At 35.6% G+C, this 17445-nt stretch overlaps 2 protein-coding genes across 5 annotated transcripts in view; one reads left to right on the plus strand and one right to left on the minus strand.

The window, feature by feature from the left end:
- Positions 1 to 17445, plus strand: part of EML4 (EMAP like 4) — a 164389-nt gene that overhangs the window by 60438 nt on the left and 86506 nt on the right. For 2 of the 4 annotated variants that reach the window (XM_028497091.2, XM_007112184.4), the window contains exons 1-2: positions 3756 to 4018; positions 13885 to 14067. In XM_028497091.2, the coding sequence (XP_028352892.1) occupies positions 3952 to 4018; positions 13885 to 14067 (250 nt within the window). In that variant the 5' untranslated portion in view covers positions 3756 to 3951. Of the gene's footprint in view, positions 1 to 3630; positions 4019 to 13884; positions 14068 to 17445 lie in introns of those variants that run through there. The other 2 variants (XM_007112185.3, XM_028497090.2) reach the window with 2 other exon arrangements.
- Positions 9882 to 10395, minus strand: LOC102982792 (60S ribosomal protein L26-like). The gene has a single exon (XM_055089155.1). It carries the CDS (start codon positions 10361 to 10363, stop codon positions 9929 to 9931), a length of 435 nt encoding a protein of 144 aa, XP_054945130.1. The 5' UTR covers positions 10364 to 10395; the 3' UTR covers positions 9882 to 9928.

The raw sequence follows: 17445 nt of genomic DNA on the forward strand, positions 1-17445 counted from the left end.
TCTAGTTCTGTAGAAAATGCCAGTGGTAGTTTGATAGGGATTGCATTGAATCTGTAGATTTCTTTGGGTAGTATAGTCATTTGCATAATGTTGATTCTTCCAATCCAAGAACATGGTATTTCTCTCCATCTATTTGTATCATCTTTAATTTCTTTCATCAGTGTCTTATAATTTTCTGCATACAGGTCTTTTGTCTCCTTAGGTAGGTTTATTCCTAGATATTTTATTCTGTTTGTTGCAGTGGTGAATGGGAGTGTTTTCTTAATTTCTCTTTCAGATTTTTCATCATTGGTTTATAGGAATGCAAGAGTTTTCTGTGCATTAATTTTGTATCCTGCTACTTTACTAAATTCATTGATAAGCTCTAGTAGTTTTCTGGTAGCATCTTTAGGATTCTCTATGTACAGTATCATGTCATCTGCAAACAGTGACAGCTTTACTTCTTCTTTTCCGATTTGGATTCCTTTTATTTCTTTTTCTTCTCTGATTGCTGTGGCTAAAACTTCCAAAACTATGTTGAATAATAGTGGTGAGAGTGGGCAACCTTGTCTTGTTCCTGATCTTAGTGGAAATGGTTTCAGTTTTTCACCATTGAGGACAGTGTTGGCTGTCCCTTCTTAAGGCTCGTCCTTTGGTCTGTGTTTTCTACTTTAGTCCTTCACATCGTCTCTAACACAAGAGCTTTGCTGCATGCCCTCTTGTGTTAGTACAGCTCACTTTCTCATCGGTTCCTTCCCCAAACCCTGTAAATGTTGAACAGAAACCCCTTCAGCAACCTTGCACAACTCATTCCCCACCTCATTCCATTTTCCCCCTTTCCATCTTCAACCAGATTCCTTAAAAAGACTTCTTTACCTCCAAGTCACAATTCAGTACATTGCAGTCATGCTTCTTTCCCCATCACTCCACTGAAACTTCTCTGGTAAAGGTCTCCTAATAATTGCCAAATCCAGTGGACCATTTTCAGTCCTTGTCTTTTGATGTCCTTTCAGTCTTTGAAATTATTATTCTTTTCCTGAATCTATTACTACCTTTCTGACAGTTTTTATTCTGTGTTATTTGCACGTTCCTTTCCTTCTGGCTGCCCTAAAAATAACCTTGGCCCTATTCTCTTCTCACTCCCAGTCAATTCTAGTGACTCTAGCTATCAATTATATCCCAGTACAGTTTTCAAAAGTACATCACTAGTTTAGGCCTTTGTCTTAAGCCCAAGACCTAGTTATACTTTTGTTGCAGTGACCTCAAACTCAGCAGGTCCAAAAGTGCTCATCATTCTACTCCCTCATTCCCCCCAACCTTGTTTCTTTTCCTTTATTCCTAGCTCAGTGAATGTTACCTAACCATTTACTCACTATTCCAAATAGAACAAGGGGACCCTCCCCTACTTTTCATCCCCTCATCCAGTCAGTGACCATGTTCCATCAGTCCTGCGTCTTGAGTAGCATCTCTTAAGTGTGTCCTTTAATTTCTGATTTCTAGTAGGTAAAATTCCTTTTAATTCACCTCAGCATCTTGAAGAGTTTCTGTACATCATAGTACTCAAATACTTGAATGTATGAATAAGCATTTTGGAAAGATTGACTGTAATAGTAAAGAGAGAAGATGATTCTTGAGCAAAGAAAAACTAAGCTGAGATTAGGAAACACATACTTTTTGGCCTGACATCAAATTTTGATTTGAGAAGAAAGGAATGCCCAAGGTATATAATCTACAAATTAGTAGCAGTTTACAAATGGGAGGTGGTAAAAAGAAGCCCGTGTACGGTAGTGTATGTATAAGGGAGCCTTTTTGTTATGTACTAGTTAGAAAGCACTAGGTTGCAGAACTTCTTGACAGTCCTATAACCTTAGGAGTCTGTGAGCAGTCATTTAATTGGGCTGCATTTGTTGTAAAGAAGAGTAGTTGAGACCTAAATTATAAAACTAGTCTTACATTTGTCTGTTGATTGAAGAGGAACAATAAAGTACAATCTGCTTCAGAGCTTCTCACCAATCAATAGCAAGAATTTGAACTCCATCCTAGTCTGTGCCTGGCATTACATTTCCTTTATATCATTATATTTCCCATTCTGTCTGCTTTTATTCATCCTACTTGGTATCCCCTAAATGTACTTTGTTTCAGACACATTACACACATACCAGCCCATTTAATTCCCATTAATCTTCCAAGTAGCTCCTGTATTTTGATGAATCTGTACCAGGTATTAATCTATAGAGAAGAACTTTCCCAAGTCTCACTTTAGGAAACACTCTTGATGGTTCCCACTTTCTTCTGTAAATATTAATCTAGGTCATTTTGCTTCATTCCTCTGTCTTTTTTAATATATTATTTATTTATTTATTTATTTTTTGGCTGTGTTGGGTCTTAGTTTCTGCGCGAGGGCTTTCTCCAGTTGCGGCGAGCGGGGGCCACTCTTCATCGCGGTGCGCGGGCCTCTCACTATCGCGGCCTCTCGTTGCGGAGCACAGGCTCCAGATGTGCAGGCTCAGTAGTTGTGGCCCACGGGCCCAGTTGCTCTGTGGCATGTGGGATCTTCCCAGACCAGGGCTCGAACCCGTGTCCCCCGCATCGGCAGGCAGACTCTCAACCACTGCGCCACCAGGGAAGCCCCATTCCTCTGTCTTTTATCAGCTTTGCTTTTAGTTTATCCTTATCTCAATCTTTGTGGCATAGCTCTTGATGTTCAGTTTGGTTTAGGTTTTATCCATTTCGCAGTGTTGTGTGTGTGTGGATGTGTGTGTTTATAGTAGTCCAGTTGTTTCTGTTTTACTTTGGTTTGGTTTAAATTTGCTTTTCTTAATTATAAATATAAAGCTTAAAAGCAACAAACTGAAGAGATGATCTGTCAGTAGTAGCTTTGTTTTGACACTTATCTCCATGAATTTGTTCTTTAATTAGCTTTACAAGTAGTTATCAAAAGAATAAATACACGTTTCATTCATTAACTTTCACCTGCTTTTACGTGGTTTTATAAGAGAGACTAAAGATATTTATAATTTCAACTCCCTTATACTTTTACATTATTGTAAGCATATGTGGTTTGAAATCAGAATATCTGACCAGATGTAAATCATTATAGGTTACTACTAATACAGTTGTATTATTTTAAAATAATTCGGAAAATTAGTGAATTAAGAAAAGGGACTATTCTCATTGTTAATTGTATTCATTATCTTACTCTAGTGAAATGGTTGTAATAAATCAGCCATGTTACACTTAGGTTTTAAAAATTAATGAAAAGTGATCATTCTTTTAGTTTCTTTACAGTTCATGTGGATTTCATTTTATTTTAAACCAAAGCGAAAGGAAAAAGGAAATGTGACTTGCCACTTTGCACACACATTGTTTATTTAATTTCCTAGTAGAGAAAAATACTCATTTGGGGGGCTTTAAGTCTGTTATTTATAGAAACTATTTAATATGTTTTATGTTTTAGTTTCAGAAGGCAAAAACTGGGTTTTGCATTTGAAGCAGTTGTACCTTACTCTTAACCAATTGAAAGAAGATCAGAAAAGTAGTGCCCGAGGACAACCAAATAATTGTAGTGAATATTCATGTGGTGCATTAAAAATGTGTTTCTGCCTGTGCCTGGAATTTAGCCACTCCCCAAAGCAGCCCAAGTTGTTTTTTTTTTCTGTATCTTTACCCTCCTTTTGCCTGCGTGCTCTGTTTGCTCTGTCTCCTTCAGTTTCTTTGTCTCTCTTTATAAATAAGTAGAAAACTTTTCTTTAGATCAGAGAGCAAAGGGGCAGGAGAACTATCTTAAGAAGTTTTTATTTGTGCCAACGTAGAAGTGCTTGGTGGTAGGCCATCTGGATCGGGAGGATTTCCTCAGAATGTAAAGCATGTCGTGAGATTTAGAGAGCTGGGATTTGCTCTGGAACTATCTGGGAAGGCAGCAGGAAACGTAGACAGAACTGGTTTATACTGCTTGTAACGTAGGTGGCAAGAATGGAAGACCGCTTGCCTGGTCTCGCTTCAGTGTGTGCTTCCTCTACACTTAGGAGCTTCTGCACTGGTAACGTATCTTTCCTTTCCTGGGAATTCAGACTTGTGTCACAAACTTTACTACTTGTGACAAAAGAAATCTGAGGATGTGGGAATGCATCTAGGTCTCTTCCGTCCCTCCCCTCCTCCTTCCTTTAAATATATGTGTCAATAATGGCATAAATATTTGCCTACCTACTTTTATAAAGTACTTAAGACTTTTATAAAGTACCCCCTTTATAAGCAAATATATTCCTGTTGTAAGGGCAGAATGGGCTTTGTTCAACTTGTTCTTTCCCTGTGCCCCGCCCCCCAAAAGATGGTCATTATATTATTTGTGAGGAAAAAAATTAAAACAGTTTTTAGTGGAAAATAGTTTAAAAAAAAAAAGCGCCTCTCAAATAATAAGAAATCAGAATTGTGTAATTAAGCTTGACTTCTGCTTCTGTGAAGTCTAACCAAAAAATATCAAAAGCAGAAGTATCTGATTATCTGTTTTTAATTCTATGTTAAGTGAGACTTTGAAAAAGGTCTTAATTGTGAATGAATACTAGCGATAGAACAAAGTAAAGTCCTTCCCTGGGACTAGCCTTCATGTCCGGAGTGCTGTAGCAAAAGTGGTTTTATATTTTATTTAACACAATTTCTTATATAATTTATGCCAGAAGGGGAATTTTTAGTAAGAATATCTTACAAGGAAAAACAAACTTAAGTTTTTAAAAGTAGAAAATATAAGTCAACCTTGTTTGTGTTATTCAATTGAAGACAAATTAGATAGTCTTATTTTCATATAATATTGCTAGGTGGAGGTAATTAATATTGTCCTTTATTAGAGAAATAAAATATCCAAGCTTTAACAGTTAAAATGCCTTATTTAATTAAAACTTCTTTGAGAGAAAAATTTGACTTTTAGAAGTAGAATATTAAGATAAATAGGAAACATTAATTCCTGCATAAATATATCTTTTTATGAGCTGTTTTTATGAATATATTTTCTTATGGTTTATTTCCAAAAGTAAATTTTAGCTGTTGTAGAATACATAGTGCATAACTTTTTGATATAATACGTAAATATTTGTCTTGATGCGACAATATTTGAAGACAACTAATTCCATTTTAAAACAAAGAAAAAACCATTTAAGTTGCTAAATGCTTTCTGATGGGAATTTACTAATGTGACAAATCAGTTGTGATTTTGTTTTGTTCTTTTGAAGAAATGATGTTTTTAAAGACCCGATTTTCCTTTGGATGTATTGTTTTGATTTTTGTGTCTCTTATTAGCCTGAGAATATTTCTTTCAAACATTATGAGATGTATACTTTTACAGAAATGTTTTCATTCACTATGCATAAAAATCTACACGTTAACCAAATTTGTATTGAAAATTTGGGTGCATTACTAAGTAGGTTTACATCACAGCCTGAATTAGCTTTGCTTTTCTTTACTGAGAAAATAGTTTAAGGTTTTGTTTTTTTGTTTTTTATTTATTTATTTATTTTTATTTTTGGCTGCCTTGGGTCTTTGTTGCTGCATGCGGGCTTTTCTCTATTTGCGGCAAGCGGGGGCTACTCTTCCTTGCGATGTGCGGGCTTCTCATTGGGTGGCTTCTCTTGTTGCAGAACACGGGCTCTAGACGTGCAGGCTTCAGTAGTTGTGGCACTTGGGCTCAGTAGTTGTGGCGCACGGGCTTAGTTGCTCCGCGGCATGTGGGATCTTCCTGGACCAGGGCTCGAACCCGTGTCCCCTGCATTGGCAGGCAGATTCTTAACCACTGCACCACCAGGGAAGCCCCAATAGTTTAAGTTTTGTTTACAAAGAATTTTTCTTTTCTTGCAGAAAATTCATCTAAAATAAAAGAGTATAAGTAAGCAAAATCCTCTGAAATCCCACTTGCCAGAGACATACCTCCAGTCTCTCTGTACATCTGTAGGTGTATGTATGCCTGTGGATATACAGTTCTACACAGATATAACTACACTATAAATGTTGCCTGCAATTTTTTTCTTTATAGTATGTTACTCCTAGTAAACTTTCTTGTTTATGATTTTAAATATATACCATCCTTTTTAAGAGCTCCGTAGTGTACCGTAATACAACTATTTATTTAATCAGTTCCCCATTGATAGTCCTTTAGGTTAGTGCCTTCACTTTTTTTTAACTGTAAACAATGCATGGTGTTGTTACTGGTTTCTCATGGTTCTTCACCCATATTAGCTCTTCTAATCCTCGCCACTACCATTCTACCCATTAAGACCTGCCCAGTGTCTTAACATAAGTGCTTTAGGAAGGGGAGATCAGAGACTGTTTTTAATTTTTTTTTAATATTTGTTCTTTGGATGGTATTATATCTCATATCATATACCTTTTTGAGATGTACTTTTTTTTTCCCCAAAGGTTCATAGGCAACAACTAATCTTACGGTCATTCCATTTGCCCTCAAAGCAGTCATAAAAACCACCTGGTTTAGTTGTTTTTATGACACAGAACCTCAGGGTTCTTTGGAAGTACAACTCTATCTGTTTTATCTGTTTTGGGATTTAATTTGCAAAAATGGTTTCATTGTTCTTAAAAAAAAAAAAAAAGTGAGTAATTATATAGTCTAGTCATCCACGTTCCCCATCCTCTCTCAGAAGAGAAAAATCACTAACTTCCACCTCAAAAAAGTATAATACAATATATGTTTTAATTGTCTTTATGACATAGATGTTCTATTACCTGTGGACGCCTCCCTGTACTATCCCCTCCCTGCCCTACACCATTAGAAGTAACTACTGTCATAAATTTTGTATATATCATTCCCTTGCTCTGTAATTTTGTTCTAAGCAATATATTATTTACTTTTGTATTTTTTGAACTTTATGTAAAGTCCAACTTGCTTTTTACACTCATTATTATATTCCTGAGATTTATACATGATGTTTCATGTAGCCATAGTTTATTTTTACCACTTTGTAGTATTCTGTTGAATGTTTATACACAATTTATTTACACATTTTATAGTTAATGGACATTTAGGTTGTTTCCAGTTTGTTTCTATTGTGAACTTTGCTGTTGTGAACATTATTGAATATTTCTGTTGGTGTATGTATGCAAGAGCAGAGGTTGGGAAACTATGCCTGGCAGGCCACCTGTTTTATAAAAAAAAGTTTTATTGGAACATAGCCACACAATCATCTACGTGTTTATAGCTGTTTTTGTGTTACAAAGGCAGATTTGAGTAGTTGCTACAGAGATGATGTGGTCTGCAGAGCCTAAAATATTTACTGTCTGGCCCTCACAGAAAAAGATTGCCAACCCTGCTGTAGGTCAGGGTCTATACACCCAGGAGTGGAATTGCTGGGTCATAGGATGTGTGCATCTTCAGTTTTACCAGATGATGCCAAAGTTGGTGTTATTTTTGTTTTCGTTTTTGTTTTTTAATCTCAAAGTCTTGAAACAGTTTACCGCCTACCAGTAATGTATGAGAATTCACATTACTCTGTATCCTAGGGAATACTTGATATTGCCACGCTTAAAATTTTTTGCCAGTTTGGTGAGCATAAAATAGTGTTTCATAAGGTTTTAATTTAATTTTCCTTTTCAAGATTATTAATGAGGTGCTTGAGCCTCATTTCATATGTTCATTGGCCATTTATGTTTTCTTTTCCATGAGGTGTTTAGTCAAGGCTTTTGCCAATTTTTCTGTAGGATTGTCTTTCTGATTGATTTGTAGGAATTCTGTATTCAGGATCCTAATCCTTTATCACTTGTAAGTGTTAGAACTATTCCTCATTTGTGAATTGCTTTTTCTCTTTATGTGTCTTTTAGTGGACATGTATTCTGAATTCTAATGTAGTTTCAATATTTACTTTTATGGATAGTGCTTTTTTTATCTTGTTTAGGAGCCTCCTCTCTACTTGCAGGATATGAAAATATTCTCTATTATTTTTCTAAAGGTTTTATAATTTTGCCCTTAATTCTTTAATCTGCTTGGATTTGATTTTCACGTGTGGTAGAGATAGGGACTTCAATATACTGAATTTTAATGAATTTGTGAATTTTAATTTAACTTGGGAAGTTCGCCATTATTTCTTCACATACTTTTTTCATCTAGAATCTTTTTCTCCTCTTCCTCTGGGACTCCAGTGACACAAATATTAGGCCTGAGGCTGTGTCCAATTTTTTCCTCTGTGTTTAAATTGTATAAATCATATATATAATGTATTTGCATATACTATACATACATAATATAATTTTTTTAAATAGAAGAGGTCCTAATTTCAGAGATTATTTTTTCTTCTTATGAACAGTTCAAAAGGCTTGGTTATCCAATATCCCATAATGTAGGAAATTAGATTGGAAAGGAGTGTTGCTATAGACTGTCATAGTTAATACTAACTGCAAAGAAAGAAGCAGAAGAGGTATGAAGAAAGATTACAAGTTTGAAAATGTACTTTAAATTATGTAATTAGAAATATAATAGCCTCCAGGGTGTCATTTTATCACCGTGCTTGCAGCACAAAGTAATTAATATTTTCAGTGAAGACTGAGTCATCTAGAAGTTGCTACGTTATAATTATATGCCCTTGTTAAGAAGACAGGAAAATAAGTGATCCATTTTAGAAAGATTTACATAAAACCATTGACATTCAAAAGGTGCTAGAATGTATAGGCATGCCTCGTTCTGGTGTGATGCTGGGTTGCCAACTTTTAGATATTTAGAATAGAATACCTCTGCAAAGGTAACATGTATTTCTTGACAGTTTAGAAGACAAATTAACTATGATTCACTGTAGTTGTAGTTTTAAAACTGTCATATTGGATATTGAAGTTTACTAGTTACTTTTTCTTTTTTTTGCTTGGCATCTCTAATAAAAAAAGACCTTACTTATGCCAATAAATAGACTGATGGAAAAGAGGTTTATGGACCTTCTTTCTCTTTTCTCTCTTTCTTTTTTTATTTCCCCCCCTTAATGAGTTTAATAACCCTTGGGGATTTATTTGTAGTTCATATTTTAACTCAAGGCTAGAAACTATTTTGAGAAGGAGCAAGGAAATAAGAGACTACCACAGTATAAGGAAGAGGAATCAATGTACTTGCATTAAGAAAGGGGAGTGGAATTAAGCCCCCAGAAAATAGATATATTTACTGAACATATGTATTCTTAAAAAGTTTACTGTTAATGTGCGTGTGGTACATTAGAGATTGGGAGAGAAAAAAATAAGAACAAAGTTTTGAAAATGGAAAGAGCAAGAGCGATGGGTTCTATCGAGTCATCTGAGGAAGGAGCTCTAACTCCAGTTTGCTGTGTGCCCAGGAGTAACTCACCTAATTTCACAGTCTTAGTTTACTTATCTATAAAATGGCAGTAGGGGCTGTTGATCTTTAAGATAGTCTCTGTTCTAGCTTTTATAATCAATGAGTGCAAATTTAAGTTAATTGCCTTATGCTCTGATATGTTCCTTTATGAAACTGGAATACTGTGTCTGAAGGAAACTTGCTTTAAGAAATTAAGCTTCAGAAGCACTGTATATTAGCTTAAATATAAGTTTAAATAACATATGAAAAGTAACATATGATACATTTTTGTGAAATTCAAATAATATAGAAATACTTACACTAAAAAGCAAAAATTTCCCTTTACCCTTATCCTTCTAATCTCACTCTCCGAGTCAAAAGTAACCCAATTACCAGTTTGATGTGTATGCTTCTAGACTTTTTTCTATGTGTACATTATATACATATATAAATATGAAGTTTTTTGTTTATTTTTTAGAAGTATGTTTCGGTGTGTGTGTGTTTCAGTCAATTATTTAGTACATGTTGTTCCCCAATTTGCTTATTTACTCCACTTGAGTCGTCTTATAGATCTTTCAAATTTCTGGTTTATATACTTATCGTTTTGTTTTGTTTTTTTTTTCATTTTAACAGTTTTTAATGAAAGTTGTATACAAGATTACTTCATTCCTGCATCTTCTCAATTGTTTCTTCCTTATATTTGCCCTTTTCCTTTCCTACTTGGCGAGATTTGGCTTTACGTTCGAGGATCTTTTTGCGGTCTTTGTCCAGTTTTAGTCTGGTGATAACCACCTTGCTGGGGTGAATGCCCACATGGACAGTTGTGCCATTAGCCTTCTGCTGCACTCGTTCAGTGTAGATGACATACTTCTTCCTGTAAACCTGGACTACTTTGCCAATTTGCTGCCCTTTGTAGTGCCCTCGTACAACCTGAACTTCATCATCCTTCTGGATGGGCATGCATCGGACATTGTACTTTTGTCTCAGCTCTTTAGAAAGAGGAGACGACATAATCTTCCTGCGAATGTGGGAAGGAGCATTGAAATGCCTTTTCTGGTTCTTACTTCGGTAAGAAGTCACAAAGGGATTGAACTTCATTTCGGCCGCTGGCGCTTCAGCGATGGCCACAAAAGGGCTATCTTATTGTTTTTAATTGCATGGCTTTCTGTGGTGTGAACATATAGCTTATTAACTCCATCCAGGGACTTTAGGTCATTTCCAGTTTTGTAGCAATAATAAACAGTGTAGTAAAGAACACCACTATACAAAATAGTAACTTACTGAACCCTCACTGTATGGCAGTGCTGTGCGTTATTTCACCTAATAATCTCAAACCTGAGATAAGTACTAATTAGCATGAAAAAATTACATGAGGAAACCAGTCACAGAGCTGGTAAGTAGCAAACAGATTTATTCAGGCAGTGTAACACCAGAATTTATGCACAGTTCTACTTGCCTCTGAAAAAGGTGAAGGGCCAAGATATTAGGAAGATGTTACAGAGTTTCAGGGCTATAATCAACTACTATGCCACTTTGCATCTCTGTTGTTGCTGTTGCCTTAGCTTGAGTGACCCTGTAATTGATCATTCAAACTGGGAAAATTTAGAAAGAAGGAACGTTATGATAATATTTTTACTGAAATAGCAGACATGTTTGTCCTGGACAAATCAAGACACGTGAACACCTTACTCCTAGCCTAGGCCACCTTCACCTTTCACACGGGTTACTGCATTAGCCTCCTGCCTGCTCTCCTTACGTTTACTCTTATTCTGTTCCAATCCATTCTCTCACAGAAACCAAAGTAACTTTTTTAAAACAGAAATCTGATTATATCACTTCATAGTTTAAACCCTGTCTGGCTTTGTGAAAGAACATATTTATTCGGTCCTCCTGTGATTATTGTTAAGATGCAGCATGAAATAGAGTAAAGGGCACTTAAACTGTGAGTCAAGAGTCCTCTGTTTGAGTTTCAGATATCAAGACTAGTTTGGTGACCTTGGGCAAGCTATTTAACTTCTCAAGCTGTTTCCTCAAATACAAAATACAGATAGACCGAGGAGAGGGATGAGGTAATAAACAGGAAAGGTACTATATAAATGCAGGACATTGTTAATAGTTAACTTTTTGCTTGTTATGGCCTTTGAAAAATTGTCCTTGTATAGTATCACAGTATCTAGCAGTTCGTGGTAGGATTTTTACAAGCTGAACCACCTTTCATGTGACTGTCCAAGTTTCACAAAATAAAAACCTTAGTCATTTTTAAAAAAATCAAAATCTGTAAAAGTTAAGTGACTTACCAAAAGTAAAAGCTAGTTACCATGCTGGTACTAAAACCCAGGACTATACCCTTGGCATTATAGTCTGATAATCTTTCCGCTAGCCTTTGCTGCCTTCTCAAAAGAATTAAGGAGATCATGTGTTTATAAAAATCACATAAATAGTTTACCTGTGATTATAATTTAGATATATAACCCATCTTTCATAAATTAAGAACAATTTAGAAAGGCATATCTGTATAATTTACTGACTTAATCAGGACCTTTGGCTTACAAGTTATGGCTTGTAAAAAGAGAGTTTATTAGGGTATATAATTAGTTAAAAGAAATATTAGAGTAGCTTTCAGAATTGAAGGTCCAGGGCTTCAGAGACTAAAACTGGAACTCAGGGCAGACAAGACTCTTTATCACTGACAGCCCTAGGTCTATGTGTCCTTATAGTTGATAAACCAAGAAGGATGGGCTGCACCTCTCTCTCTCTCTCTCTCTCTCTCTCTCTCTCTCTCTCTCTCTCTCTCTCTCTCTCTCTCTCTCTCTCATTTGGGAGGACTCCATTTGGCCTAACCCATATCTCACAACCATTTTATGCTAGGTTGAGCCATATGAAATTACCGATAGTCCTATTTTTACCAACTAAAAAGGTCACTTTGTATGCTTCAACCTATTAATAGTGCAGGGTGGTAGAAAGGAGAATGAAGCATCATAGTTTGACAGCCCTAATGGAACCTCAAAAACTGGTGAAGTTCCACAAAACAGCTGGTGTTCTCCTACCAGAAGAAGGAAAATAGGAAAGTATTCTGGGCAGACAAATATAACAGTAACCATAGTGTAACACACATACAGAGTATGGATTGGCTAGAATTCAGCTAGAACACTCTGGAAATGAAAAAGACCTCAAATATAAAAATTTCTAAAACAAGAAGCTGAGTTGTTCTTATTAGTCCTTTTCTTAAGCATCTCAAAGTTTGACATATCTGCCTTTTATGTAATACATGGGCCCAAAGCTCTCAAATGATACCTTTTGTACTTTGCTGTTGTATGTTAAACATTTATTGAATGTCAAACATGTCCTGGGTACCTTCCTCATAACAATATTTAAAGACGAAGAAACTGAGGTTCAAAGAGGTAAAATAACTTCCCTAAGATTACACAACTGATTAACTATGGTACTAGAATTTGAAGTCTAAATTGAAGATAAAACCCAACTTTTCCTTCCATTCCGGTACTTCTCCAAATATTGTCATTGAAATACCTCTAAAGACAGAAGAGAGTACATATGTATGCCTGAGCTCTCTGTAGGCATATAAGATCTTAAATATGAATATGTTTACTGCTCCATAATAAAGGGTGATAACTTTGGTTTTAAAATGCTGAGGGTTTTGTTGTTGTTATTTTTAACTCAAACTTTGAGTTAAATTGTCTGCTTAAGATGTCTGGCACATTATCTCAGTATGAGAAAAATGGCGTACTATGGCTTAGTGTGTGAATGACTGGCCCAGTATCTCTCACTCAGGTCAAACCATTCTTCTGTGAGAACCTAATTTCCCCCCTGAATTTTCGTGCTTATAGTGAATTAGCCAATAGCAGTTGATCTTTTATAAACATTTGGATTCAGATTGATCCAACAAAGTAGTGTACTCTCAAGTTACATAGCTTTGGAAGTAGTTTGTAATTGCTATGTTACAGCCAAACTTTATTTTTTGTCATTGTTCTTGTTACATACCTAAGGCAGATATTAGCTATGTGCTGTACAGAAACCACCTTTTTTTTTTTTTTTTTTAAGAAAGGTTGAGGCATTGGGGAGAGAGAAGGAGCAGCAACAAGTCTTTTACTAATTATGTAGCCATATTGGGGGGGGAGATTGGGAGTATAATAATAAAGATAGAAGTAAAGAATGCTTTCTATCATTGATGCTGAATCCGATACATAAAGCAAAATTGAAGTGATTTGTACTCCTTATTTTCATAAATAATTATGATAATGATATAATAAGAAGGATGCTTTGAATAGTTTACAGTCTTGCAAGTTTCCAAATGTCTACAGAGTGATATATTTAGGGAACATTTTGGTGAAAAAACTATTAAGGTGATGGTATAATATATGAAAAATTTGACCATGGGAAAATTTTCATAATTTTAATTATATGTCAGCTGTATTAACTTTTACTATTTTAAATTAGTTCAAGTAGCTATGAAAATCTTTACAGAAATTAATCTGTGCAAAAAAATTTTTTTTTCCAATTTTTCTCATCTTTTAAAAGACTTATCTGGTATAGTTTTCTTTATATGTCATTAGATTCTTAAGTTTACTTTTTAAATATTTCATATTTTCTTTTCTTTATAGATGATAGTATTTCTGCTGCAAGTACTTCTGATGTTCAAGATCGCCTCTCAGCCCTTGAGTTACGAGTTCAACAACAAGAAGATGAAATCACTGTGCTAAAGGCAGCATTGGCTGATGTTTTGAGGCGTCTTACAATCTCTGAAGATCATGTAGCCTCAGTGAAAAAATCAGTCCCAAGTAAAGGTAATTAAGTGTGTTGTAAGTAGGAAGAGTTTTGCTTTTTGCAACATTTTCTTTGAAATAATATATTAAATGTGTATTTTTTCAGTGACATTAAGATTGGGAATATAAAACTAGTTTCTCTTTTGGATTACTTATGACTATAGTTTATTTTCCATTTCCTTTTTCTTTATTCCTAAGAAATTCTGAAAGTTTATTATTTTAAATTGAGAATTTTGGGGTAATGCCACTGATTATACTTATGGCTTTTATGTCATAGTGTTTGTGTGAATTTAGTATCTTTCAACTACATAACAAACTTATTGAGTGCAGAGGGGGTGGGATGAACTGGGAGATTTGGATTGACATATATACACTAATATGTATAAAATTGATAACTAATAAGAACCTGGTGGCGCAGTGGTTAAGAATCCACCTGCCAATGCAGGGGACATGGGTTAAGAGCCCTGGTTTGGGAAGATCCCACATGCCGCAGAGTAACTAAGCCCGCGCGCCGCAGCTACTGAGCCTGCGCTCTAGAGCCCATGAGCCACAACTGTTGAGCCCTCGTGCCACAACTACTGAAGCCCACACGCCTAGAGCCCGTGCTCCACGACAAGAGAAGCCACCACAATGAGAAGCCCGTGTACCACAACAAAGACCCAACACAGCCAAAAAATAAATTGATTAATTTAATAAGAAAAAGAGAACCTGCTGTATAAAATAAAATAAAATTTAAAAAAAATTTACTGAGGGCAGGAACTGAATCATCTTTTTGTGTCTCCCATAGACTTCACATTGTATGTTGAACATAGCAGGTAGGCACTCATACTTTTTAAATGAACTCTCTTATCATTACAGAAAGGATTTAAAGCATTATAGTTCATATAGCTTCATTCTAAGCCTTCTGTGGTCATTAGCAGAATCATGAAGAATTTAATTTAAACTCTGAAACTTACTGCCAACGCCAGTTCAATGGAAATTTTAACTTCTAGACATTGGGGATTTTCACAGACTGAAATAAACGGTTATCAGGACCTTGTTACTCTGAGTTTGGAGCAGATGTCATGTAGCCTTTCTCTTCTTCCAACCACCCAGAAGGAATCTTAAATTCTTTCACATTAATCAAACAGTCAAACATATCATTTCATATATCTCACTGATTTCTTGGTAGAGTAGATGGACATAGGCATGATTATCCCCATTTGGCAATGGGAAATGGAAAAGATTCATCAGCTTACCTCTCTACTGTAATATGTCAACGCAGATGATTAACCTAGGGAGGAGTCTTACGTAACTCCTAGGTTTTAGCTGGAGATTAGATAGTTAACCAGAATATGAGGAGCAGATGTGGAAGAAAGATTATGAATTCAGTTTCCGAATGTTGAGTTTGAGGTATGTGTGGTGTATAGATAGATACATATTGATAGCTGAATTATAGGTCTAGTGCTCAGGCTAGTCTTGCTTAGGAATAAAAATTTGGGAATGTTCAGCTTATGGATGATAGTTGAAGCCATAGAAGGAGGATGTAAAGCAAGAAAGTGGCTCAGGATAGTTCTTTCAGGAGCTCCAATATTTCAGCATAGCAAAGAAAGAGTGATTCATGTTGCCAGCTGCTACAAAGAGGTCAAGTAAAACAAAGACTGAGAGGTAACCGTTGGATTTGACATTTATGAGAATATTAGAAACCTCTCCAAAAGGAATTTTAGTGGAGTGATAGTATTACAAATCTAATTGCAGTATTTTGAGAAGCAGGAATTGAGAACTCTGGAATTAAGAGCAGCAACTGTAGCAGCCACTTTTTTCAGAAAATTGACCTGAGAGGGGAAGAGGCTGAGGGTAGTAGAAGAGGATGCTAAATCGAAGACCAGTTTTAATTATTTTTATTTTTTAAGACGTTATAGACGGGAGCAGAAAAATACATTGAGGACAAAAAGGCAGCAGAGAGGAAGATGATGTTGGTGGGGGAGGGGTGGTGGTAATTGAGGCAAGTTCCCTGAGAGTTTGAGAAGGGATGTTAGAGCAAGTTAAAAACTATTAGTCTTAGATGGAAAAAAGACCACTTCCGAATATTGAGATATCCATTCCAATAGAATGGAAAGAGATAAAAGTAAGTGGAGGTTGATATATATTCACAGTTGTCAGGGCTGGAAGTTTCATTCCTTATCACTTTCTCCTCAGGAGATAGTGATGCCCTTTAGGAAAGTAAGGCAGTTCCTGGCTGGTGAAAAAAAAAGGGAGTCGACATTTGGAATGGTTAGAGAGTAGAGAATGGAAGGCCACAAACATGAAAGAAATGCTCAGGGACCCTGAGGGTACCGGCTACCGAGGTGTGAAACTTTGAGGGAGGGGCATTCATTCTGCCTGGTTTTCTGATTCCCATTCTCATACCTCCCACCCTCCAGCACTCCAGGCCTTTGTGTTAATAGTGGAGAGTTAGATAGGATGGTTCTTCTCCATAACTGGTTAGTAAGATAAATGTGTCAGTGGCATGGGATAAGTAAGGGACCTGAGAGTTTGGCAAAAGACTTGATTGAAACCACTTTGGTTAATAATGTTATAAATGGGTTTTTAATATTTTGAGAACCAACTTTGAGGATTGCCAAGGTCAAGCCAGGAAAAAAAAACTTATTTGGTTATAAATTGATTTTTCTAAGAGGATTCTAGAGTTGTTAGAGTATTAATGTATATGGGCTTTACAGGGAAGGTAAACTGCATAAAGAGAGAAGAACAGGTTTCTATAATTAATATGTGTACCCTCAGCTTCTGGCTCTATATTAAAGTATTTTTAAATCCTATAAGACAAAATGACATAGTATTTGGTTATTATCTCATTTTAAAAGCTTATTTTAAATAATTTGTATTAACCTACAATTTTTAAAAAGTTTTATTCTAAAACAATAGTACATTATAATCTTGTGTTGAGAAAAAATTAAACGTTTTCTCTCATTGTTTATTTACTAAGGTATTTCAGTAAAGAAATATTTATAGAGAAATTTAAAGACTGCTCTTTTTTTAATTTGGCATACAGACGATATTTTGTATGACACATCAGTTCCTTAGCACCTACCTGTTTCAGTTTCATGAAATACAAATACAGTTTAAATAGCTGGCGTTCCTATGCCCTAGGAACATACTTTCTGTAAGTTGTCCTTTTCTAGTTGTCATTCATAATTCCTTTGTCTGTAAAGTGAATTTAGAATCAGTTTTGTTACAAGCTCTTTAGTGGAGATTTATCCAGTTCTGGAGCCACCTGCAGCTTCTACACTGGAACTTTTTCTTTCCACATAGTCATAAGTTTACTTCGACTGCCGTTCTTATAATATGCTGATGTGGTTCACATTTTGAAATGGAGTCCACTAGTGAATATTCTTTAAGTTACTTTGTTACCTTAGACACAGG

Source organism: Physeter macrocephalus, chromosome 12 (assembly GCF_002837175.3).
Source record: "Physeter macrocephalus isolate SW-GA chromosome 12, ASM283717v5, whole genome shotgun sequence".
NCBI lineage: Eukaryota > Metazoa > Chordata > Mammalia > Artiodactyla > Physeteridae > Physeter > Physeter macrocephalus.